We start from the raw sequence: 27,475 nt of genomic DNA, 5'->3' as shown, positions 1-27,475 counted from the left end.
CTAGTTTTGCTAAGTTGCTTCTAAATACAGTGGTATCTCGGGATAATAATAATAATAATAATAATAATAATAATAATAATAATAAATTTATTTATACGCTGCCCATCTGGCTGGGTTTCCCGAGCCACTCTGGGCGGCTTCCAACAAAACACTAAAATACAGTAACCTATTAAACATTAAAAGCTTCCCTAAACAGTACTTAATTCGTTCTGGAGGTCCATTCTTAACCTGAAACTGTTCTTAACCTGAAGCACCACTTTAGCTAATGGGGCCTCCTGCTGCTGCTGCGCCGCCGGAGCACGATTTCTGTTCTCATCCTGAAGCAAAGTTCTTAACCTGAAGCACTATTTCTGGGTTAGCGGAGTCTGTAACCTGAAGCATATGTAACCTGAAGCGTATGTAACCCGAGGTACCACTGTATGTAGAAACATGGTTTATATGATAGACTCTTAAACATGTCAGCTTATCTTATCATTAAGGTGTGTTTATCAAGCATCCTGTCAATTTAGGTTGTGTTTTGGCTTTGCTTGATTTTTACATGTGGTGAAAAAGTGACTTCAATTGCCTTTCAGTCCTTCTGAAAGAAGCAACTCTGAACTTTCTTCATCCCCGCCTCCACATCGGCACTCTCCCTGAGAGTTTATTTTTAGTTTTCTGAGCTGCAACCTTTGGAAAGCGTGCCAGTGGTACGCTCGCACACACCAATTCGGAGGTGAAAGTTGCCCAACAATTTCTCTTGCTTCCTGTAGCAGCTTTCTCAGGATGAACCGTGCACAACCTGGTGTCATGGTGGTTCTTCGTAAATTTGCTTGAAGCTCTTTTGCAGGCAAAAGGGAGGGAAAGAGAGATCTGTGCCTGAGAAACCGTTTGCAGAGCAACTTCCTCTTTCCTGTCACTTCCTTCCAGGCAGTCAGATCTCCCTTACTTGCTGGTTTCTGTTAAGTTGATAAGTTTGCCTAAACCTGATCTCCATGCCGTCGGCTGTTGGTGGTGCCACCGTGGTTCAAGAGACTGGGGCTGGGCAGGTTACCCGCCAGCATATGAGCACAACAACAGAACCAGGCGGAGGTTCAGCGGGGATCTACTCTGCTATCCTCAGCCGCAACCAGCCCATCATTGGAGTAAAGGAAAAGACCTTTCATGAGCTCCACAAGAAATGCCTTGAGAAGAAGATTCTTTATGAGGATCCAGATTTCCCTGCTAATGACTCCTCCCTCTTCTTCAGCCAAAAGCTCCCTGTCAAATTTGAGTGGAAGAGACCACTAGTAAGTAGGCTTTTTATCTCACGTAAAGTCGTTGATATTTGATGTTTGCAAATGTAATAAAGACATTTTTCCGTTCCAAGTTTAAAAATAAGAAAGCATAGATAGAAAAAATGATATCTGGGAAATGATGAGATTTTAAGAGGATTCACATGCTCCAACTGATTTACCCTGATTTATTGAAAAAAACCCTTTTGTCAGGTATATCCAAATTTTCAGGGGGAAACACCATGATTTGTGTTGATTGTGAGTAACACCGTGTGGGCTACACAAACTAAATGGGAATGCAAACAGCTGCAAATAAACAATAAACTCTACTGTGGACAAACCCTGGAAATTCAATCAAGAGCATTCAGTTAGAAGCATGCTGAAAACCACCAGAAGTTCAAGGCTGAAATGCACAAGATTTTATAATTTGTGCATTCTATGGGGGGAAAAAATCTACAATGATTTAATGGAATCCAAGTTATACTCTAGTAAATAAATACACTAAAAATGGGGAAGATACTTGCATGTTGCAGAAAAATAGCTATGTTTCTAAATGGCAGTAAAATGCTATGGGTGACATATTTTAGTCTTATTTATTAATTTAATGGTAAAGGTAAAGGGACCTCTGACCATTAGGTACAGTCGTGGCCGACTCTGGGGTTGCAGCGCTCATCTCGCTTTACTGGCCGAGGGAGCCGGCGTATAGCTTCCGGGTCATGTGGCCAGCATGACTAAGCTGCTTCTGGCGAACCAGAGCAGCACACGGAAACGCCGTTTACTTCCCGCCGGAGCGGTACCTATTTATCTACTTGCACTTTGACGTGCTTTTGAACTGCTAGGGTGGCAGGAGCATGGACCGAGCAACGGGAGCTCACCCCGTCGCGGGGATTCGAACCACCGACCTTCTGATCGGCAAGTCCTAGGCTCTGTGGTTTAACCCACAGCACCACCCGCGTCCCATTTATTAATTTACTACCCCTTTATAGCCCACCTTTCCTCCGAGGTGGTATACATGGTTCTCCTCCTTCCCATTTTATCTTCACAACAACCCTGTGAGGTAGGTTAGGCCGAGAGACAGTAACTGGCCCAAGGTCACCCACAGAACTTCATGGCTGAGTGGGGATTTGAATCCTGGTCTCTTAAACAGGTACATGTTTACGCAGAAGTAAATTCCACATTTCCAATTAGACTTACTCCTAGGTAAGCGATCATGGAATGCTCTTATTAGCAACAATCTTTTATTTCCTCAACATTGCATTTCATTTTCATTAAATAATTTATCACTATATTTATACAATTACATCAATTTATATAATTGATCATAAACAAAATTACAGAGGTTTTGCAGCCATTGCCAGTGCAGCTTACAATTTCTTTTAGTCTATAATTATTAAAGCGCACACTGTGTGGATCTGGGCATAAAGAGAATGAGCCTTGGCATTTTTCGAATATTATTATTATTATTATTATTATTATTATTATTATTATTAACCACAGTTTGCTTGGTTCAGGTGGCACATAAGTGTTTAGTTTAGAGTAATGTGAACTTTTTCAGCAATTTATTTCTGTTCCCTAGGAAATTTGTGAGAATCCACGCTTTATCATTGGTGGAGCCAACAGGAGTGACATTTGTCAAGGAGAATTAGGTACAAGTCCTTTCTTCAGAGCTGTTTTGTGTGTCTGATAAGTTTATTTAGCAAGTCCCTTGCAATGGCCTTTGGTTCCCAATTCAAATGTTGGGTAAGTTTGATTTGATTTACCCCCATGATTCTGATGTAGATCTTCATTCACCCCTTTTTCAATCAACAAAACAAAACAATTTTAATTGGTTTTTATACAAATACAATAACCATTAAACACTTATCTAGTAGTGCAGCTAATAGTGTTTGTTTTATCCATTGTCTCTAGACATACACTTGCACATTCAACATTCTTAACTCGGCCCCTTGTTCCCGATGTAGATCTTTATTTCCCCCTTGTTCCTGATATAAATCGTCTGCCACCACCTAAAATGGTGTGGGGTGCCATTTTGTGATTTGCCTCAGGTGCCAAAATGTCTTGGGCCAGCCCTGTCCTAACTAATATATGCCAATTAAATGCAAATTGCTCTGAAGACCAAAAAATATATTTGTAGATGCACTCATCCTTCAGCAGCATATATTCTCTGTTCCTCCTAGTAATTTTGACACTTAATTTGCCCTGTTCTGTATAATTCTTCTCAGGTGACTGTTGGTTCCTAGCTGCCATTGCTTGTCTCACCTTGCATGAGAAATTGCTTTTCCGGGTCATACCACGGGAGCAGACCTTCATAAAAGATTATGCTGGAATCTTTCACTTCCAGGTATGAGTTGTTGATCAGACACAAGAAGATGCTGCCTTTTGCTGTTCAGCTATGCCACAGTAACCAGCAGCATGGAATAGATTAATAGGCACTGATATCAAAGGCCTATTTTAATGACTTATTTGCTACTGTCACTTAACAAACCTATCTATCTATCTGTCTATCTATCTATCTAACAATACTATCACATAACAAAGTCTAGCCCCAATTATAGTGAGCAAACCCGTTCTTAATCACAATCCACACATCACTTTTTTTCTAACACACACATAACTGCAAATTATATCTATCTATCTATCTATCTATCATCTATCTATCTATCTATCTATCTATCATCTTTTTCTCTCCAGTTTTGGCGTTATGGAAATTGGGTGGAAGTTATCATTGATGACCGTTTACCAACGTATGGCAGTCAACTGGTCTTCACAAAATCCTCCCAGCAAAATGAATTTTGGAGTGCCTTACTGGAAAAAGCTTATGCAAAGTAAATATACTTTCTACACATTCCATTTCTGTATACTATATGCATATATTATACCCCTATTCAACTCTACATCTGTTTAAACTGAGGTAAATTAAATAATGTGTTATTCTTATAACAAATGTATATTATTCAGATGCATTTTGATTTTACAATAGAACAGATTAAAAAATGACCTATACCCCAATGAAAATGAATCATCAGAATTTATTTGGAGTGTTAATTTTGTTTTCTTGTTCCTTCTCAGGCTCCATGGCTCTTATGAGGCTCTCAAAGGAGGTAACACCACCGAGGCCATGGAAGATTTCACAGGAGGAGTAACAGAGTTCTATGAGATAAAGGATGTTCCTAAAGATATCTATAAAATCATGAAACATGCCTTTGAAAGAGGGTCACTCATGGCCTGCTCTATTGAGGTACATCCATTGATCCCAGGCCTTTTCTGGGGTTAATTTCATACCACTCATATTTAGTAAGCATAAGACTGAACTACCACTCCCATCATCTCTGGCCATTGGCCATGCTTGCTGGGGTTGATGGGAGTTGTAGTTCACCAACATATGGAGGACCAAATATTCCCCACATTTAAGTCTAAACTTGAGATACCATTTTAGTGCTCTTATGTCACTAGTAAGCACCACTGGTGAAAACATACATTCTTCTGTCCTGTGGGCAAGAGGAAATAGAGGTATAAAAACTTGTTTTCCCAACTTTTATTAACTAATCTTGCTATTCTGCTTTATTTTTCATAATGCCTTCCTATTTTTCCCTCCCTCCCCACTTTTCTTTGTTCCAGGACAGTTCAGGGTTTATTTATGGCTCTGCTCCTGAAACTAATCTTGGATTATTAATTGCCCAAATGTTGAAGAATATGAATGAATTTCCAAATGACTCAGTCCAGCAGACAGAGGAGATGACAAAACGGGTTTGTATTCCTTGCCAATAACCTAGGTTATTGCTTGCAAACAAATCAATTTACTCTGCTCAGTAAAATCCTATTAACATTCAATAATGTTCCAGTGAGGCTTACTCCCAAGTAAGCGGATATAGGATTGAAGCCTAACTGTGTGTTTGGCCTTGGGATTTGCTGCAGAAACCATGGATTGCTGTGCAGTTTGTAAAGCTGCACATAGACCCTGAAGCAGGATGTTCTTCTAGAATATAAATGGCAAAACTTCTGTTTTATTGCCCTATTAGGAAGCCTCATCTTTATCACAGGACATGCATATCAATTTGCCTTCTCCTTTTGAAGAATGTGGAATAGAAGAAAACAAAACGGAAATGGGCAGAACATGTTGTCCTTTGAAAAATTCCGCACATGACACCGTTCTTATTCTTAACATGCTTCTTCTGCATTTTACAGCTTGTCGTTCCAATGCTGTTTGAGAGACGCATGACGAATGGACTGGTGACAGGTCATGCCTATTCAGTTACAGCAGTGGAAGAGGTAAGTGTAGATGCAAAAAGTAAATGTGTTTTGCTAGAGTACAAAAAAATCATGTAGCCCACGTACACAAATTAAGTGGTTAAGCAACCTCACCTTGAAAAGAAAGGAAAATATATTCACTGGTGTCAGTCAAGATCAGAGGTGCAAATAAAGCACGTTTAGAAGAGAAAATGGGAAGATGCTAAAGGGACTCCACTAATGATAGCATCCGTTCTCGTTTAAGGTGGGAGTCTGTAAAAGGATGCATACTACACAGACTGGTTGAATTAATTATGTTTTTCCCCCTTCCAAGATAACATTTAAAGGGGAGAAGCTAAAACTCGTGCGGCTGAGAAATCCTTGGGGGCAAGTAGAATGGAATGGAGCCTGGAGTGACAAGTGAGTCAAGCCATTTGATTTTAAAAGATATTTTAATTTCACTTAATACACTTTGGTTCTTCTGCATGTTTACCAAGAAAGGTAAATGTCCTTTTGTGTTCTGGTGTGAAATTCAGAAGTTTGTGATATATACGTCATTTCTCCAAAGATGCTTTAAAGTGTGCTTAACTGTTTTGAAAGATGCCCAGGTAATGTCCAGGTGCTAATGCCCAGGTAAACTGTCATTGGGTGAGTTCCTACCTGCAATGCTCATCACTCAGTGCCTGAACTACTGTACAAAGTGGTCTTTCAGTTATGAAATACAGTACCAGTGATGGCGCTTTTGTATTGCCTTATACCACTCAATGACCTGTAGATTCAAGTGTGAGCCATCAAGTTTTGAGTAATCAAGTTATGTAACATGTTCACTGCTTTCCTAAACACCTGTTCTGAAAGGTAACTAAATGCAGTTCACCATTTGCTGAACAAACAAAAGGTAAACTTTTAATTTCTAGATCTAGCACAGAAAAGTTTGCATGTTGATTTATGATTTGAGAAGCGAAGCACATTTACCTTTTAAAAAATCAGTTTTATACTGAAAGTTTCTTCTTCATTATATTGCAGTTCAGATGAATGGAATGTTCTTGACAAAGCAGAGAAGACCCGCCTACAACATAAAGTTGCAGAGGATGGGGAGTTCTGGTAAATATCCTGTGTTTCTTTCTCCCTCTCTCTCTCAATATGCTTTTCCTTCAGTCCTATGTCTGACTCAGAATCTACTGCCTTAGATTAGTGGTTCCCAATTAGCTGTTTTTCCCCAGAGCTAAGCCATGGAACCATGCTTTTGAAAATGTGGATATATCTATGGTAGTTTTTGTTATGTGAACGGTGCTACAGACAACCTAGGTGGGTTACATGGACCTCCTGGTGTCCGTGGACACCCAGTTGGGAACCACTGGTTTAGAGGCAAACCACAAGCCCTTCTCCAGATTAGTCCACTTCATAGGAGCCAACTCTTGGGGCTAAGGTCCCATTGGCTCCCCCAATAAAATATTTGAGGGGGCCGCCACCCCCAAGTTGATGGGCATTCAAATGATGTGTGTACGCAACATCATGTGAAGGTGAAGAAGAATAATTTTATTATTTGTACCCTGCCCATCTGACTTGGTTGTCCCAGCCAGTCTGGATGCCTTACAATCAATGTATTGGAGAATTAAAGGTTTCTTCCATATTTTTTTCTACCTCTAGGATGTCATTCCAAGATTTCCTCAGGTACTTCACAAAGCTGGAGATGTGTAATCTCACACCTGATACCCTGGTGGTTGATAAGCTTCAAACCTGGACTGTTTCAGTGACCGAAGGGCGGTGGGTGCGAGGCTGCACAGCAGGGGGCTGTCGAAACTATCCAGGTAAATAAAATATTGGTTGATTCGAATGGCATTACAGTGATACCTCGGGTTACAAACACCTCGGGTTACAAACACTTTGGGTTACAGACTCCGCTAACCCGGAAGTAGTACCTCGGGTTAAGAACTTTACCTCAGGATGAGAACAGAAATCGCCTGCTGGCGGCGCAGCGGCCATTAGCTAAAGTGGTACCTCAGATTAAGAACGGTTTCAGGTTAAGAACGGACCTCTGGAACAAATTAAGCTTGTAACCAGAGGTACCACTGTAAAATGTTTTAAAGAATCCTCTGATTAATCAGGCAGAATATTTTTTAAAAATAGGAGAAAGAAGTATTTATAAAAAGATCCGTAATAGTGTCTGTCTTAGAAGAGGTATTCCTCTATCTCTCAAACACAGAAGGGGATGCCTCTAAAATGCTGCCTCATGCAATACATGTATGTGCTTTCTAAAATCAAGGACAGGATGCCTTTTCTTTTCAAACAGTTGTGTTTGGCCAGTTTTTAAGGAGGCCATTTTTCTTCGCCTGTGTGTCACACACAAGTGGTTCTCTGGATGGAGCAGAGCTGCTTTGCTCGCATCCTGGCGGGTGCTCAGCATTGTGCAAATTCATCAGTGCAGCCAATTCAGCGCTCCTGCCAGTGCATTTGCACTGCATTGACTTCCCATGCCATCTGTCCCTCTCCCTCCTGGTAAGAAACAAGGACCCATCTTCTGGGAAGAAAACATAACAGCTCTGCCCCACCCAGTTTCTTCCACATGTGCATATGAGAAACAGGGGTCATACCCACTTTTGGCCACTCCCACTGCTGGCACGTGATCCCAGGAGGATTGGCCAGGAGAGAATGAGGCCCTCTGACCAGAAAAGTTTAGCCACCCCTGCTTTAATTGAGCATCTTATTCCAGAGAAGTGTGGAGAGCAAACATGGTGAAGCTGATAATAAAGCAGGTCTGTTTGCTTTGCCCAGAGAAAAGTCTACAAATACATTAATACATTTCTGAAAGAATTATATATCAAAACTGGAGGGGGGAATGATTATCACAGGGACTGTCAATATAACTGTTTTGAGTGTTAAAATATTACTTCAAATTTGAATGTTTTGGGGTGGGTTGCAGACACATTTTGGACCAATCCTCAGTACCGCTTGAAACTCCTGGAAGAAGATGATGACCCAGAAGACGACGAAGTTGCGTGCAGTTTCCTAGTTGCGCTGATGCAGAAGAACAGGAGGAAAGAACGCAAGCTGGGAGCCAAGCTCCTCACTATTGGCTTTGCCATCTATGAGGTAGCATAGTTGCTACACTGCCGTTTTACCCATCGCCTCAGTTAGAACTGAACAACAGAGCTGGTCAAGTTCTGGCCCCAGTGATATATGCTCCTCTGATAGCCAGCTGACTGTATGTGAAGCAAGCTGTGAAAGGGCAATATTGCAGTAGTCTGCTTTTAAACATCACACTTATAAAACATGACATGAGCTACTTCAGAAATATTATTTTTGTAGACAGTAGACCCTTGCATAATGCCTATATAACAGCCTTTGCTAGTTTCATGCCCTCCAGATGTTTTGGACTAAAACGCCTATCAGTTGTGATGCACTGGCTGGAACGGATGGTGAAAATTGGCCCACAACATAGAAGAAATCCCAAGTCCTTGTATAATTGTGGAATTAAAAGAATAGTTACCAGTTTACCTATCTACTTAGCGGTTTGTTGCTTCCCAAAGATTGGCTTTTGAGGCAATGTTTGAGCCAGCTTCTTACTGATTTTGTCCCTTACTTACTAACTTTTAACTATCAAATTGATTAATTTTGAAAAAAGCCCAGGACCACACATAGGCAGGGGCATTGTCTTATATACCTCCCTAAGTAAATGGAATACAGAAGCTGCTACTTAGATTTTCACTGAACAGATGTTTGTCAAAGCTGTGGACTTAGGCTGTGGGTGGTAGATGTAAATAAATATGCAATAAGCTTTCCTCCATCCATTTCTAATGGAATTTCTATGTTGTTTTTATCTCAGGTGCCAAAAGAGGTATGAACAGAATGAAGAAAGACCTGGTGGAACGTTCTCAAATATCATCTTGGTTTAACGTTCTCAAATATTACTGCTTTTATGCTTCTCTGTGACTGCTGTTTGGAAGTGTCCAGTAATGTTTCTTAATAGTGACTTGTCACAAATGTGAAAGGTGGATTTGCACATATCTTAGACATTTGTATTTTTCCTGTGTCCGGCATCCCAAGCCATGCACTCAGATACACATGCAATAGGTAATATCCAAGAGCACACTACAATATTAAAAGGGGAATGTGTTTCCAGAAATGAAAGGTATGGAGTATTATATGTAGAAAAATATCTATATGGTTTCATTGAAAATATGAGAATGTGTTTTATATGAAACTACATAGAATCTGGAGAAATCACTCAAGCAGAGATACAACCTGTCACATACTTTTAAATAAATGTCACCCATCATTTGATAGGTAACCTTCCTAGATAATGTGAGTAGCTTACAATCCTAAACCACCCTTCAAGTTTCATCACATGGAAAGAAGGATTAAACAGGTCATCTGTAGCCATCATGATCAAATCCCATTGAAACCAGTAGAAGCAGTTATGGCCAACTAGATAGGATGCAGGAAATTCTGATATGGGGTTTCTTGTTTTTCTTCAAAGCATCTGCATTGGGCTTATTAATTTGTTTGGGGAAGTGAGAAATGGGCAGGATGGAATATTCAACCACCCAGAGCAGGTCGGCAAAAGTACAGCATCTGTTGCAACATCACTTTCCCAAGCAAATGAGCAAGCCTATGTGCATGCACTGAATTAGAAAGAGAAGACCCTGATCAAATATCTTTTACACTATATCCAGTTCAGCTCTTAGTCACCTCTATCTAACCATAGCTGGATTGGGGCAATGTATTTAGGTGCAATACATTGCCAAGTGGTCAACAGAGCTCTGCTCTCTGTTTTTAAGCATGCCATTTGAAAGTTCTGGGGCGTACACAGTTTTTTGTTTGGCAATTTATTGTTTTTGTTTACAGATGCAGGGTGACAAGAAGCATTTACAGAAGGACTTTTTCCTCTACAATGCCTCCAAAGTAAAGTGCAAGAGCTACATAAACATGAGAGAAGTCTCTGAACGCTTCCGGTTGCCTCCAAATGAATATGTCATCATCCCATCCACGTATGAACCTCACCAGGAGGGAGATTTTATCCTAAGAGTTTTCTCAGAAAAACCAAGTCATTCGGAGTAAGTAGAAGATCCGAGTTTTGTATTCCAAAACATTTATAAAAATAGCATTATTATACTTTTTGAGTGTTTGGAGTGTTTCGTGGCTAAGAACACAAGAAGAAACCCACTGGATCAGATCTAAGGCCCATCTAGTGCAGCATCCTTTTCTCCCAGAAGCCAATCAGATGCCTAAGGGAAACCGCAGGAGCAGAACCCGAGCACAATAGCCGTCTCTCCATGTATCATTTCCAGCAGCTGGTATTCAGAGGCATACTGCCTCAGACAGTGGAGATGGAACAATATATCCTCCATGAATTTGTCTTATTCTGTCTTAAAACCAGCCAAGTTGGTGGCTATCACTACATCTAGCAGAAGAACCTTCCACATTTTAACTATGTCCTGTGTGGAATAGTGCTTCCTTTTGTCTGTCCTGAATCTTCCAACATTCAACTTAATTGAATGGCCTATGATTTCCGTACTACTTATACCAATGCTATCAAGTGTTATTCTTCACATATTGCAGATGGGGATGGCTGAGGCAAAAATGATTTTCCTCAGGCAGGGGTAGGTAACCTTTTTTTTTTTAACCTGAGGGCCACTTTGCCTTATAGATAACTTTCCAGAGGCCACATGGCAGTGCCGGGTGGGGCAACAAAGGTGATGCAGCATATTGTAAAAAGTTGCACTACCTCTGTTGCCTCACCTGACAATGGCATGTGGCATCTGGAAGGTTCCCTATAAAGGAATGTGTCCTGTTGGCTGAAAAGTCACCTGGAGTCAAAAGCCAAAGGTTTCTATACTCCCATCTCATTATCTTCCATCCAGGTAAACAGAAGATGTTATCACATTTCAAGGACACATTCCAGCCAGACAGAACACTTGAAGAGGGTGTGATAGACCAGGGCTGTGGAGGGGTGCGGCCTAAGAAGAGTCCTGAGAACCAAATAGAGCAACTTGAGGGGCCACATTTGGCCCCTAGGGCCTAAGGTTCCTCACTCCTGATCTAAGGCCACTCTATGGGTAAAGCAATACTGGAACCAGGGATTTCTACACCATCTCATTACACAAAGGCAGCAAACTCTTTGTCCCCCTGTCCATCATGCTGTGCTCTTTTGTTATACACCTGGATTAGAATGATTGCAATCTAAGGCTGTCATTTGATGCACACTTACCATTGAACACAGTGGAACTTGCTTATGAGAAAACATGAATAGAATTGTGCTGTGTACAAAGGAAGGCTGCTTAAAACCAAGCCTGGCTTCTCTATTGAAATGTGTCATCATGCAGTGCTTTCCAAGCCAACTAAAAAGATGCACATCATAGAAATATCTTATCCCTCTTCCCATCGTCTCTCCCTTTACTCAACCCTTTCAATTTTACAGGGAAGTTGAAAACAAGATTGAAGGACATCTTTCTGTGAGTACATTGTCTTTGACGTTTTCCCTCTTGGAGCCCTTGGTTGATTTGTGAAATGACATGAAAGGTTATAACTGATGTCACTCTGTCAGACTCTATTGCCTGTTTCTAAACTTCATTGCAATTGCAGTATTGCTGCTGTTTGTGCTGTAGAATGGCTGCAATACTGGAAATGTACAAACTTGCCATGTGCTTTTAAAACACACATATCAGAGTGATGAAAAACCCACCCCTGAGCCTTCTTTGCTGTCAGCTTATTAATACTATTTTTATTCACTGAGTGGGTGTCTAACTGACAAATCTGATGGCACCAGGGTGTGTGATGATGAGCCAATATGTAGACTGTGCTTTGTGAATTCACTGCCCTCTTTCTAACTGCCATGCTCTGATTTGCTGCTGCTTCTCCACTTCTTCTTCACCTCTCTCTCTAGCCAATCATATTTGTCTCAGACAGAGCAAACAAGAACAAGGATCTGAAAGGTGATGATGGGCCTAAAAAGGACAAGGGGAAAGCAAGCACAGATAAGAAAAAGAAAAGTGATGAGGTTTCTGTATCGGTCAGCATGAGGAAAGCTGTGTGTGCTCTAACTAGCATGTCCAAGTAGCCGAACAGGGTCTAAACCTGGTCACACAGCAAGCATGCGGCTTCAGACATAATATTTGCCTCCTTCGGGAAACATCTCCTTGGGAGAATTATTCCTTACAGAGGAAAGCATACATAATGCTCATGACCCTGTTTGCATGTAAAGCTCAGTCAAACCATGGTTTAGCATGAATAACCAAATGTGCAGGTTTTCAGAGCAAAAGATTGTGGTGGCACAGCTGTGCTCCATCTCCCCCACCCTGGTTCTGCTGCTGTGATGCTACCTGAGGCTAAGTCCTTGTTTGACTTAGTATTACAACCAAACCCCCTTCAGACAAACCATGAGTGGCAAACCAAGAACAAATCTTTGGTACAACTCATAGTTTGTCTGGAGTGAGACAAACCATGAGCACAAGTTCTGGCATAACAGTAAGTCAAACCATGGTTTAGCGCCAGCAAGAGAACAATCAGTGAAGCAGAGACAATCCTTACTCTGGGAACCACGGAGCCTGGTGTTATGCATGTTTACTCAGCAGTAAGTCCCACCACTATCAATGGGAGTTATTCCTAAGTATGTGTTAATAGGATTGCAGCCTTAGAAAGTGCTGAGGCATCAAACAAAGCACCTTTGACAGGTCCATGGATAGAGTAGCTCCCAAAGAAGTAACCAAAAATAGGAGGATGGGAAGAGCCCTATTTTGGGGGGGGTGACTTGGGACCTCTCCAGATGTCCTGCGAAAGGTTTGGGGTAGACACATTGCTTTGTTTCTGATCAGTGCATGTCCTGTAACTTCCTGCTGAAACCCTGTTACTTTTTATGCCACAAATGGCCTGGTTTATTTCCTGTCCCACTTTTATTGCGCTATAGTGACAGAGTGCCCCTCCAGCAATAATGTGGTAACACTGGAGAAGCATTGCAGAACAAGTAATAAAGCAGAATGATGTATGGATGATCCAGTATAAATCAACCTCTAAGGCCCTATTATTGAGTTAATGGCATGTTGCAGAAATCACCCACCCATCCAGATATAAACTCAGAATGAAGTGTCATTTGGCTGAATTGCAAGGAAGCGTCCCAATAAACCATCTTTTCTCTTCCAAAAACTCATTGATCATTAGTTTCATTTCAATCAATCCTTTGCATTTTGTGTCTTTGCAGCCTGCACAAAGAGATTCCAAGGAGAGTGAGGAAGAGAAACAGTTCAGAAATATTTTCCGGCAAATTGCTGGAGATGTGAGTACACAACTGCTTCTATTTTGTGTCAGACCAATACTGGCAACTTGTAAATAAATACATAAGTAGTTTATCCAATGCCTTAAGCTATGTAAAGTGCAAATTTAGGGCTGAATGAAAATGGTCCCCCAAAATTATCCACCCTATTTGTAGGTGGCAAAACTGCGGGTGGCACAGCTTCCCTCTACTCCTGCTCCACCCTTACAAAGGAAGATGTTTAATTTTCATAACTCCAGCTAAATAATCTAGATACAGTCTTCAAATTAAAATGATTCAGACTATAACTATAAACTCTGGAGTAGCCTAACATTCTGCTGGGTGTGCTAGTCTGAATTGTCTCAAAATATTTTTGTGTGATAAAATGACCTGTCCTTAACAGAGCAGCTTAGTTTCCAATGTACCCACTGTCTCTTGTCATACATCTCTGGTTAAATGGAATTTCATGTTTGAGGTAAGCTATATGAAGGGACACGGGTGGTGCTGTGGGTTAAACTACAGAGCCTAGGGCTTGCTGATCAGAAGGTTGGTGGTTCGAATCCCCACGATGGGGGGAGCTCCCGTTGCTCGGTCCCTGCTCCTGCCAACCTAGAAGTTCGAAAGCACGTCAAAGTGCAAGTAGATAAATAAGTACCGCTCCGGCAGGAAGGTAAACGGCGTTTCCGTGCACTGCTCTGGTTCGCCAGAAGCGGCTTAGTCATGCTGGCCACATGACCCGGAAGCTGTACACTGGCTCCCTTGGCCAATAAAGCGAGATGAGCGCCGCAACCCCAGAGTCAGCCACGACTGGACCTAATGGTCAGGGGTCCCTTTACCGTTATAGCATATCTATATACACTGATCCAGTTCACAAGTTCACAAACAATCATGAGGGTTATTGGGGTGAAAATTCCTCTTCTACACAACTACAAGAATACATTGGAGCTCTGTCCTCTTTTCCATCTGGTTATCCTACACAGCCTGCTCTAATTTTGAATTAGACCACCTTCTCTGTCATGTTAGAAATTCGCTTTTAAGTGCCTAAGTACATTTCCTTTGTCCACACCTGCATGCACACATTCCTGCTGTGGAAAGAGATTGGACCTGCCATTCTTGCAACTTTTTACTCCCTGATTAACTTTACCACTTTCTTGCCCCCTTTTCCTCACAGGACATGGAGATCAGTGCTGATGAACTCCAGAATGTCCTCAACAATGTTCTGAAGAAACGTAAGCTTGGTTTCCCTTTCTTTCCTTCTATTCTGCCTGCCAAAAAAAATTACCAAACCCTGGGGTTTTGCACAAGTATCACTTCTTTGCTTACATTTTTTTAAATAAAAAAATAAATTTAAATTTCTATACTGTACCGCCCTTCATCTGAGGATCGCAGGGCAGTTTACAATAGAAAAAACACAAAAATACACATTAGCAAACAAAAGCAATACCTCCCACAATTTAAGAGACCATAGATTATTTAATGATGCAATGTATTTATGTTTACACTTTTAAATGTAAGTCACTTGGATACCTTGTTAATGAGCAACTAATAAATCATCATCATCATAAGTCTTATTTGAAGATATTTTTAAAAATATGGATGAAGGTCTTCCAGAAGAGTAATAAATTCCTCTTAGTCAATTATATGATGGCTAGGCATCAGTTTGCAAATGTTTAGAACATTCTTCTGTTGCCAGAATCTTAAATCACCTGATAGTTGTGAAGTATTGGTTGTCAGTTTGTTTTTATTATATGGTGCCAATGACATCGGTGACAATTGTAGACTTAACAGTTGCTGGTGTTTAATCCAGACCCTTAAAGTAGTTGCTATAGATCAAAGTACATTTGGGCTATGTAAGGAGTTTCTTGGTCTGTGCCATAATAAATCCCAAGGTTTGTTTCTCAAGCAGACCTGCTTTTAGTCATTGACCTGATGAACTGACCAATAAAACATGTGCAATTATATATTAATGTTTATCTAATTTAACCCAATTATTTTAGACCAGGACCTGAAGACAAAAGGGTTTGCGCTGGAGTCCTGCCGCAGCATGATTGCTTTAATGGACGTATCCTTTTCAAATCATGCACAATCACTTCGTATAGCAATATTGCTCCTAGAAGCATAGAATTGTAGAGTTCGAAGGGGCCATGAGGGCTGTCTAGTAGTTCAACCCCCTGTAATGCAGAAATCTCTTTGTCCAGCCTGCCAGCAAGAGAGGGGCATTCTGACAGCAGCGGAAGTGTTGGGGTGGGGGTGGGGGTGCCTGAGGTGGATACTTCACTGTGCCTTATCAATGGGTAGTCAGGCCATATAGAGGTATTGAACAGGAGGAGAATTCTTCCAGGAGCTTATGGAGCTGACAAAAGCGAGAACTACCTGCAAGCTTGGCTCAAAGAAACAGTAACCAGCTGAAATATAGTACAGTGGTACCTTGGTAGTCAAATGCCTTAGCTGTCAAACAAATCAGCTCTTGAACTTCGCAAACCCAGAAGTGAGTGTTTCAGTTTGCGAACGTTTTTTGGAAGCCAAACATCTGACGCGGCTTCTGCGACTTCCTATTGGCTGCAGGAAGCTCCTGCAGCCAATCAGAAGCTGCGCCTTGGTTTCCGAACTGTCCTGGGAGTCGAACGGAATGGAACAGATTAAATTTGAGAACCAAGGTATGACTGTATTCACTTTATCATATATTTATAATTATAATTAATAAAAATATATACAAATATTACTTGTCTTATAAAAATCTGTCCCCTCTAGTTTTGTGCTATGTCTAAAATACCACTGTTACTGATTTATAGATAAGGGGGGTGAATGAATTGTGGTAAAGAAAAGCTGTTTCTCCTCTTATTGAAGAAAGTCAGTCAAATAGGTGGCTAAGTAGGATATTTTATTCACTTTTTCTATTTCTGGACATTAAATCCTTCTCAGTTGGATATCATTTATCACCTCCTACGCCCCCCCCCAAAGAAGTCAGACTTTGTTCACTATATTTACTTTTTATTTTTAACTAAACAACATCACAGACAGATGGTTCTGGGAAGATAAACCTTGATGAGTTTCGACACCTTTGGAGTAAGATTAAGAGCTGGCAGGTATTCTTTGTTTCTTGCATATTTTGAAAGATAGAGGGTAAACTAGCTTGTGAATGTCAAAGTCTACACATAGCACTCCAAAATTGAACCACAAAAGATGACTGGGTTCCTCTCTACATCATTTCATTCTTTTTTTTCATTTTCAGACCATTTTCAGACATTATGATACTGATCAATCAGGAACTATTAACAGCTACGAGATGCGTAATGCAGTTAAAGATGCAGGTATCACACAGGGATCAATGCTATATATTGCTTAAAGAGCATTTTTATTCCTATTTTGTCTTTGATAAAGTGGGTTATATCCAACTAAGTCATTCTCAGATTAGACCCATTAACAAAGACCTACATTAGATATGTCCATTAATTTCAGTGGCTCAACTCTGAGTAAGACTTACTTTGATTCAACACTATGCTTTTGTTTTAGCAGGAAACATAGAGAAAGGGGACCTGGGACCTTCCAGAACTTTCTAAACTCCTACCTTCCTTTACCATTGGCCAAGCTTGTCTGGGGCTGATGGAATCTGGAGTTTCCCATTACTTATCCAAGTGATATTACCTCTAAAAAAGGTCAGAGAATAGACAAAAGCAAATTCCTATTACCCAGGACGTTCCATTTTGTTTCTCTCCTCAGGGTTTCACCTGAATAACCAGTTGTATGACATCATTACAATGCGATATGCTGACAGAAATATGAACATTCAGTTTGACAGCTTCATCTGTTGTTTTGTGCGACTAGAGGGGATGTTCCGTGAGTATTTTTTAAAATGTATTTAAAATGGTTTTATCCAAGGAGTGCCCAAGGAGGAGAACTCGGAGTGTAATAAGCTCCATACCACATGGAAATGTTCCGATTGATTCCAATGCATGCATGTAATGTGGACAGTTGAGATGTAAACACTCTTCACAGCCAGGAGGCCTTTCTGGGTTTTGGAAAGCTCGCCTTCAGAATCATTCCAAACTTTCCTTGTTTGTGTTCTACCTGCTGGTTCATTTACTTATCCTCTAGCCTTTAGAAGCCCTAAGTACTTTAAAGGTTTTGGTGCACCCATATTCAAAATATAAACATGTGAGCCTTGGTGGACCAAGCCGCATTAGTCCCAAGATTAATGTATATTATTAATTTATGAATAATATATTTATTTTTGTTGTTGTTGTTTTCATTTTTATTGGGGGGGTTGCCTTTTCCCCCCAGCTGCACCATATGGTCCATGGTAAATCTGGCAATGGAAAATTTATGTGGTGCCACCCTTCCCTTGATGTCCTAAGCCAGGCATAGGCAAACTCCGGCCCTCCAGATGTTTGGGACTACAATTCCTATCACCCCTAGCTAACAGGACCAGTGGTCATGGATGATGGGAATTGTAGTCCCAAACATCTGGAGGGCCGGAGTTTGCCTATGCCTGGCTTAAGCACATGCTTATTTTGCTTAATGGTTAATCCAGCCCTGCCTTAGCTCAACACCATACCAAGGAAAAGAATGGGGAAAAGTCCGTAGAAACAAGCAGTATATCCATATTGACTGTTAATTTTTTTAAGCATTATTAATCTCTTGAGAGGGAAGGCCAATCCTGAGATAAAATTATTAGAAATTGCTATACCATTTTTTATTCAAATGTTGGTTATTTCTTTGTTTTTGCCATTCTGTTTGAAGATTAGCTTTCAAATATGGCAGCTATCAGGATCTTCCAAGCTTACTAATATCATTGCCGATATTTATGAATTCCTAGCACATACATCACACTGTTCAGGAGATGACTGGTATTTGTTGCTAGCATTTGAAACAATGTAGTTCTTGAAACCTCACAATTCTGAGGGCTGCTGTCTAGTTTGCTAGTCAGAATGCTCTATATTTTACATTGATTGACCGTATGCTTTGTTTTCTCATGTCCCCTTAGGTGCGTTTCATGCCTTTGATAAAGATGGCGATGGTATTATTAAACTGAATGTCTTAGAGGTAACCACTTTTAATTTGTGTTGTACTTCAGTTTACAGCTGTACTGTTCCAATTTTTCTCCTTAATGATGGGGCATACTAAAAAGAATAGGAAGACTGAAGATAAAATCAGTTTGGGGGCTGATTCTCATATTGCATTTCCTCCTAAATGTATGTATGCATGCATGTTTGTATTGTGTCAGGTTTCCTTAGATCACTCCTGCAAACACCTAAATGCGTCCCAAACGCCGCCCTACGACTGGAAGCGGGCTTATACAGCATTAAAGCCAAAGTATGGATAAGAACCTTATGCACTTGGCTAAGACTTAACAACTCGCCGGTTGGACTACTTTCCCTGATGCTTCTTGACAAATTCCAATCTGGTTGAAGTTGAACCAAGTTGGTTGAAGGGCACTCTCAGAAAACTGGCCACATATGGTCTCTCCCCAGAGTATCTATTAAGTTTAGAAAGGGGAAGGGCCAAGAACATAATCAAAGAAAGACTCAGGGACGTTGAAGCCCAAAATGACTTTAATCAACTTCCGATAACTTATAAACTTCTATACAACCCCCAAAGGCCCCATCTAGCAAACTATCTCAAAGTTCTAGACAACGCTAAATACCGATGGGCATTTTCCAGGGCCCGCTTTAACGCTCTCCCTTCAGCTCTTCTAGAGGGAAGATACAATAAAATACCGATCAAACAAAGATTATGTCCCTGTAACAGCAATGAAATCGAAACCATTGGGCATGTCATCTTATACTGCCCATTATATCGAGACTCAAGAAAAGAGCTGATCGAACCGATTCTGAGGAAAATACCTCGTAGTACAGACGACACCTATATCAGACACCTCTTAGCTGACAAAGAGCCCGAAATTAACAGGTCCGTGGCAAAGTACTGTTACATTGCAACAAGAATAAGACGAGCAATGATGTCAACAACGGAGTTCAAATTGTAAACATCGAAGGAACGATAATAAACAGTAGCGATACCTGAATTGAATTTTTAAAACTTTAAAAGTCGAAACCTGGTCATAAATACAAGCACCAGTTCTGTGAATTGGCCATATTTCTACTGTTATTTGTAGCACAATACTACTTTTAATGTCATATTTTTATAAATTGCTTCCTGGTCATTTGATTTGTTTGTATTGTGCACCAATACAGAGGTATTGGGAGCAATAAATAAACACCACCTTTTGTGGGTTTAGCAAGCTCACACCTTTCTTGTTTATAGTACTGTAACCCAATTGGGCATGACATGAGAGTTGACCATTCAGTTGGGCCCCTCAAGAAACCTGAGAGTGTTGCTGTCGACAGCCCCCAATATAATTTTAAATCTGACCCAATCCATGTTTACTCAGAAGTAAATCCCACTGTGTTTAATGGGCCTTGCAAGTGGAATGATAAACTTAGGAAGGTTACACAGATAGCCTAACGATTGTTCTGCACTTTAAACATTGCTGTTGTCACTTAACATTTCTCCCTTCCTTCCAGTGGCTGCAGCTAACCATGTATGCCTGAAAAACATCACTTCTGTTTCTGTCTTCTGTCTCAAAATCGCACCTTGTCTTTTGAACTGAAAGAAGCCGGTCGATATTCACTTGCAAGACAGGGACTTCTGTGAATCTCCATCCTTTAACAGCTTAGATGGCGAGGGCAGCACAACTCGAGAGGAACATAAAGAATCAGCATCTATCTCCCTTTACCAAGTGACAGTAAATTGAAAATGTACTTTTCCAGTTATTGATAACTGACACCAGGATGAAGGCATATTTTGCATGAGAAAGTTGCAGTCATCAGTTTGGTGGGAACTGCATTGTTCTAGGGCATGCTGGCAATCCTTTACAACAGGGGCGGTGAACCTCAGGCCTGCAAACCTGAATATGGGCCTCTGAGCTTCTTTATCTAAGCCTTGGGGCTCCTCACCTCCAACAACATGCCTCAGCAGCCCCGCTCCATGCTCTGTGCTCAAGTGCTTTTGCCTGGCTGGAATATGCCAGTGAAATGTGATAATGCTGCTTGCTTGCCTGGATGAAGCATGGAGAAATGCATCTTGAGGATGTGCATTGAAACCTCTGGCTCGCGTTCTTGAAATGTACAAAGGTAAGAGCTGCCCCTGTTACTCTGCCCACCACTGACATGTAGACCCAGAAGGTTTTAATTAAAAAAGGTGGTCCTCCCTTCTGGCATTCCAAACACATTGCAAACAACAACTATTGTTTTAAGCTTGAAATATTTTGCAGTAAGAGATCCGAAGAGGCCAGGAATCTTGGACAAGTTATCATTATTAAAACAGTTATTTCTAAAGTCACCTAAAAGCGATGGATCTAGTTTTTAATGGAATTCAATGTTGCACTAAGGCATTTTGGCTTGCTACCTATGACAATTCTTTCCTTTTCTTCTTTCCCACACTCAAGCCAATCTCAGAGGAAGGGCAGTAGAAAGAAAATCTCTGTTGGGCAAGCAGAGGTCCTTGTGCAGGACTTCTGGTGACAGGACTCATTAGTTGAATCCCACCCAATGTACTTGAAAAGAACGTGCCTCTTAATATTTAGCTGTGTGATAAACGTTTGCGTACTTCTCTTTGCATCCTGCAGTCATATCTAAGCTGCATTATTCCTGTGGCCAAAGCTTCCACTCCAAAAGGATCATTCAGTAACCAGATGTTTGACTACATACAGTTGAGTACATTTGCTTACAGCACTAACCAGGCTGTTATCTAAGGTGTGGAACCTCAGCCTGGGGGCTAAATGTGGCCTTCTAGATCTCTGTATATGGCCCTTGGAATTTCCCCCTGGTCACAGCCCTCTCTAGCCCTGCTTCACACTCTGTTTTTGCCTGCCTAGAATATGTCCTTGAACACTGATGCCTCATGCTGGTGGCTGGAGGACAAAGACAGGTGTGTGAACATGTGTAGAAACTAACTTACGTACTATACAAAGGTAACATTTACATGTTTGCCTCTGGCTCCACCCACCACAAGCCTGTGACTCTCTGGCTGAAAAAGCTTCCCCATTCCTCCTACAGGAATCCTGGCTGAGCCTGTAGTCTTGCAAATCTTCTAAGGCTGCAGTAAAATGTGCTCCTCTAGCCACATTATGGCTTTTTTCAGGTCCAGGCTTAAATATTACACCTTGGGGAAACTGACTGACTTAATTCAGTGTTGGTTCTCTTGCAAGTAAAACCTATCGCAGACAGCTGCATCTCCGATATAAGCAATTTTAGGCTGCTTCACACAAAGCTTTTTCCTACACAGGAATGGTTTACATGGCGAGAGATGATTTAAAGCATCTGGTACTGCATGTGTTTGGCAGGCACAGCCTCCCTATTACAAAAATACCTTGTGTAGAGTGGTTTCATTACTGAACAAAACTTCTTAATGCATAAATTAAAACTTGTCTAGATGTGCTACACTGAAATTAAGATGATGTAATACAGGGATAGGCAACCTAAGGCCCGGGGGCCAGATGCGGCCCAATCACCTTCTAAATCGTGTGTTTTTACATGAGTAGAATGTGTCCTTTTATTTAAAATGCATCTCTGGGTTATTTGTGGGGCATAGGAATTCGTTCATTCCCCCCCTCCAAAATATAGTCTGGCCCACCACATGGTCTGAGGGACGGTGGACCGGCCCACGGCTGAAAAAGGTTGCTGACCCCGATGTAATACATCTGACAAAAGCTATAGAGCGTACTAAGGCTACAAAGGTATCTAGACAGCCACAACTGGAAATATTTTAACAGTGCCATCCAATAAACATTTCTGCTTATGTTCTGAGTTGCTGTCATCTTTGGTGTCAGCTTTTGAGAATAAGAACAGCCCTGCTGGATCTAGTCCAAATCAGACCAGTAGCCATCCAGATGCTCATGGGAAGCCAAGAAATAGAACTTGAACACAATAGTCCTCTCTTCCCACAGTTTCCAGCAGCTGGCATTCAGAAATATGCTGCCTTCAACCATGGAAGAACAGTAGGGCCATCCTGACTACTACCTATTGATAGTCTTAGCCTTCATGAACTTGTCCAATGCCATCCAAGTTGGTGGCCATCACGGCCTCCTGTAAGGAGTGAGTTCCATAGTTTAACTATGTGCTTTCTTTTATCTGTCGAAAGCTTCTTGCCAAATCCCACGTCAAAGAACCACTTTTCTGCTCTTTCTACCCACACAAATCATACCAGCAAGCCAGCTAAAACACTTTTACAAGTATCAGAAGAATAAAGGCCACACCATATTTCTCTTGGTACAAAGTAATTTTTATTGTCTGTTTTGTTTTGTACTTCACAGCTTTGTAGTAAAAAAAAAGGAAAGGAAAGACCAAGTCACTTTGTGCATATGAGCCACACAGGTCATCCAACTGAAACAAAATGAGTTGCGAAAGCTGCCAATACATTTGTTATAGTGTGTATTACCTATGCAGTTTCTCAACTAGTATTACTCATGGTCACACCAATCTGTTCTCGCTTCACAAGGTATATTATGTAATTTGAGACATCCTAGTTGTGTTAAGATCATAGCACTGCAAATGAAGGAAAATGAGAAGTTTGTACTTTTGTCATACAATGCTATGTGAAAGCCATCCTGCTAGGACCCTAAAGATCTAGGAAGGGCAAGTTAGCTAGCGGTTGCGTTGCTTTCATACTGGTTTTTAATTAACTGCCACTCAAGGTGTAAGAGCTCTACAAATATGAATCTAGAACTTGCATTTTTAAAGACAACCATAAAGCTTGAACATAGGCTTATAGTCTACTTGACATTTAGGATAAAATCCAGAGCCATTAAGATGGGAGTTTAACTACTCAATTCAGGTGGGATGTGGACTGTCCCTTTTGTGTTTTGATTTAACATTACAGAGGTCTATTCCTTCATGCCCAAGTATTTGTCTCAAGGGGCAAACAGAAGCTGGGGTAGCCAATGACATTCAGTTGCATTTAACGGCACAAAAGATGCAAACAGCTGAATAGCTGAGCCAATTCCCTGAAAGGTGATATGCAAACCATTCCCCTGCAGCATAGCTGCAGCACACACCAAACACACACTTGCATTCAATCAACAAGATAAATGGCATTAAAAAAAATCTGCTGCATTGGGAAACGGCACTGGCAATGCAGTCCAAATTCACTTCAGATGCAGCAACACAACAGCTTACTCAAACAGTAACACATACATTAGCACACTTTCCACACAATTCAAGAACACTCCACAACTCCCCCTCTAGCCACTTCATTTCTATCTATTTCCTTTCCAAGACTAGTCCCCCCCCCAAAAAATGCACAATGTTTCTCTTTCAAAATTTTCAAGATAAATTCGACTTACATGTGGAACGGTGTCAGAAACTCAGAACCAAAAACATGACGGAATACATCATCTTGATGTACCCATTTCACAATTCCTACAGTTAACAAATTACTACTATCCTTTCTATCTCCATGCTTTTGGCAGAATCTGGAGGAAGAACCTCAAGAGAACAGAACCTCAAACCAAAAAACTTAAAATATTCCTGAACTAAAAAGAAAAAAAAATCTGAAGGACGAAACACTGCAGTTCTAGGGAGAAATTACTGCAGTGAACTGAAGCAATGGGACCTTCTATCATTTTATAATAAATTATGAACATGTGACATGGTTTAGAACAGTTCTTCTCAAATAAAGACAAATATATGGAACCAACTTTTGTTAAGACATGACTCAAGCTTATTGCTAAACCAATTCGAAAATTATCTAAGGCAGTATTCCCTAACATGGTGCTTTCCACTTGTTCTAGACTACAATCATTCCTGATCATTGGCCATCTGGCTGGGGGCTGATGTTGCAGTTCAACACATCTGGAGGGCACCATGTTGGAGAAGGCTGATCTAAGCATCCCAAAATGGATTAAAGGAAAATCTGTCTTCACATTCACCTTAAAAACACACACATACCTCTTATTTAGCAACCAAGAACATAAGTAAATAGTGCAAGCTGTGCATCACTTGCAACAATTTAGTAAAACACACACACACACTTAAGAATACGTTTTTGCCAAAAAAGTTACCATCCTCTTCCAGTAAAGAGAAGAACCTTTGAGGAGGATGCAAAATTAAAATCCATTCACTGACTAATCCTCAAGACAAACACTGCACTCCACATCATTTTCTTACACTCTCCCTGGCTCTGCAATTTCATTCCAATCACATTCAACTAAGGAAGATATAAAAACAATCCTTTTTTAGAACACACACACACACACACACACTTACGTGCTCCCATCTATGGTCTGAATGCGCTAACAATTTGCTCACTTTATTATTTAGTTCTGATGGCCTCATTGTGCAAGAGAAGACAACACACCTCAGAAACCTCCCGCAAACAGATTGCAGGTGGTTACCACTACTCATTAGAAAGTTTTCTCCTCTCCAACAACAGAACCCTAGCAGCAAGCTGGTTTGAAGACAGTTTGGACATGTGCGAAAGGCAGAAGGAGTACACTGTATCTTGAGACAGACATGGTGATTTCAAAGGGAGAACTTGTTTCACTTCTCTGCTAGCGCAATTTCTTAAGAGCATGGAAGCCAGATTTGTAGGTATTGGGGGGGGTGATATTCCTTTGATGGTCTGTTTCACTCATCAAAAAGCTAAGGCTTAAAATGCAGTAGAGAGTGTTCCAAAACTCCTTAATAGCTCCAAGTCCTTTGGCAAGCTGGTGAGGTGAAATGCAATCTCCAGCTGTAGGCCTGTTCTATATCTTACAGCAGGCATCTCCAACCTGCGGCCCTCCAGATGTTTTGGCCTACAACTCCCATGATCCCTAGCTAACAGGACCAGTGGTCAGGGATCATGGGAATTGTAGTCCAAGACATCTGGAGGGCTGAAGGTTGGGGATACCTGTCTTACACCAAGCTGCTGAGAACACTTTCCCTATGGGAGCATTAACTTTCACTTTTAAAATGCTGATTTCAAACACGCATTGCTCTTTTAATATGTATGCATAATCTGAAGTAAGAAAACTGAAACAAGTCAAGACCTACACAGCCAGACAGCTCTAGATTGTTATTGAGAATTCCAGTTTTCCTCTGAAACGATCCAGAAAAAGACTGAAGCCGATGAGAACAAAAACACTGGCTGAGACTTAAGGAACGAAACTCTTTATGAGCCAAACTAGGAACTGCTGCCTCAAAAAAAACCGAACACCACTGCACGTATGCACATTTCTTTCCAACGCACATGCACACCTTTCATTTCTTTGCATTGTGACTACTGTTTTAAAATTGAATTAGTTTCTCAGGTTGCTACTTCCGTCATTATGCACTAGACGGTGGCAAAACACACACACACACACAAAATACTCTCAGCTTCTGCTTGGGCTCCTTGGACTTCATAATTTCGCATTTTACACCCGACAGCATTTTCTGTTGCATGGTAACGTTCAATCATGTAGTCATCAGAAACAAAACCAGATTATAGTAGGAGAAGATGGCCATCCCAAAGCTGCATTAGAAATACAGGATGCTGGACAGAAAGAAGTGGACACTCCAAAAACTCAGCAATTTAAAAACACCACAAGGTCATCCATTTACAAAACAAGCTCTTAAGAATCAGGGGCATAGTCCCATTAATGTGGTAAAAAAGCACTGGATGTAAACATACAGATAATGAACGTTTAAAAGCCGAAATCATTATCTGCAGTTGTCTTTTTGCATCAACGTGCTTATCAATATAAAAATAACAAAAAAGTTCCATTAAATCGGTGATACCCCCTAAGTTATAAGAGTACACCCAATGAAATCAATGGACTGAAGTTACTTAATTGATTTCAGCAGGTCTATTCAGAGTAAGAGTAACATTAACTATCACCCAATGTGTTTAGAAAACAGCTATTTTGCTGTTTAAGCAATGCAGTATGTTGCACCTCATCACAAACCTCTTTGTAACAGATACAGACTGTGGTAACTCACTGCGCAGATGTGGCATTTGGAATTCAAGATAACCCACTGAAGATCAACCAAAAATAAAAAAGGAATCCATTTCTTCTAATATTACCCATTAATATCTTTCATCAACAGATGTTATAACGAAAGGAAATAGAGAGCTGAATGCTTTGTTGGTATTTCTAGTCTGAGTTGTTGTTTCTTTATTTAAATTGTTTAAAGCCAGAAGTGTAAAATGCCTGGGCAATCCTGCGTACAACATAAAAATAGATGGCTCAACAGTGTTTTTTAGGCACCAACGTGAGTACTAATAAAGGCTTAGATGTGCACAATGTACTTCTTTGATAGGATAACAGGAATTTTTTTGTTTGTTTCTGCTAACAAATTAAAACAATTTGTTTGGTCTGAGTCTGTTCATCATTCCCTTCTCTACAGAGTTGCAAGCAAAATGCTGTCTCTGTAGCAAAAAAAGAAAGAAAAGAAAACGGCCTACGTCCTTTTTGCAGTCCAAATATAAACTGAAGGTGGAAAAAGGAGAGGGCAAGAGGTGGACAAGGCATGGAATACTTCCAGTATATAAAAGGTACTTCCCAATGTGGGAGGCAAAAAAAAAAAAAAAAACCTTCATGAGTCAACCTTGCTATCTTCTTCTGCATGTTTTTCAATATGTCCCACAGCATCCTAGAGAGAGAGAAATAGATTTCACCAGATTTCTACCAACCTGTACAAACAATACTTCTACACCCATGTTAAAATTTAAGCACTTTTTTGTTCACTTTTGTTTTAAGGCAGCACTGTACATGTTGCATTACACAGTAGAAGTG

At 40.7% G+C, this 27,475-nt stretch overlaps 2 protein-coding genes across 5 annotated transcripts in view; one reads left to right on the top strand and one right to left on the bottom strand.

Moving 5' to 3' along the window:
- The first annotated feature begins 560 nt into the window (after positions 1-560).
- On the top strand, positions 561-22,518 carry CAPN3 (calpain 3). Its single transcript, XM_083606804.1, has 23 exons — positions 561-1,265; positions 2,827-2,896; positions 3,473-3,591; positions 3,942-4,075; positions 4,320-4,488; positions 4,869-4,997; positions 5,436-5,519; positions 5,812-5,897; positions 6,501-6,578; positions 7,125-7,285; positions 8,398-8,567; positions 9,301-9,312; positions 10,323-10,531; positions 11,896-11,929; positions 12,361-12,474; positions 13,672-13,746; positions 14,894-14,951; positions 15,720-15,784; positions 16,740-16,808; positions 16,955-17,033; positions 17,443-17,559; positions 18,707-18,765; positions 20,244-22,518. The coding sequence occupies exons 1-23, from the start codon at positions 972-974 to the stop codon at positions 20,268-20,270; spliced, it is 2,412 nt and encodes an 803-aa protein (XP_083462930.1). The 5' UTR covers positions 561-971; the 3' UTR covers positions 20,271-22,518.
- A 461-nt stretch (positions 22,519-22,979) lies between these two features.
- The window catches only part of ZNF106 (zinc finger protein 106), a 42,682-nt gene continuing 38,186 nt past the window's right edge, over positions 22,980-27,475 (bottom strand). For all 4 annotated transcript variants that reach the window (XR_014546241.1, XM_083606124.1, XM_083606126.1 and 1 more), the window contains one exon: positions 22,980-27,332. Coding sequence is in view for 3 of the 4 variants with exons in the window: in XM_083606124.1 (XP_083462250.1) it covers positions 27,276-27,332 (57 nt within the window). In the remaining variant the exon portion in view is untranslated. The remainder of the gene's footprint in view (positions 27,333-27,475) is intronic.

This window comes from Podarcis filfolensis (assembly GCF_964270895.1).
Source record: "Podarcis filfolensis genome assembly, chromosome: 1".
In the NCBI taxonomy this organism is placed as follows: domain Eukaryota; kingdom Metazoa; phylum Chordata; class Lepidosauria; order Squamata; family Lacertidae; genus Podarcis; species Podarcis filfolensis.
Note: the sequence above shows the minus strand (reverse complement) of the source record. Positions and strands in the feature narration are given on the sequence as shown.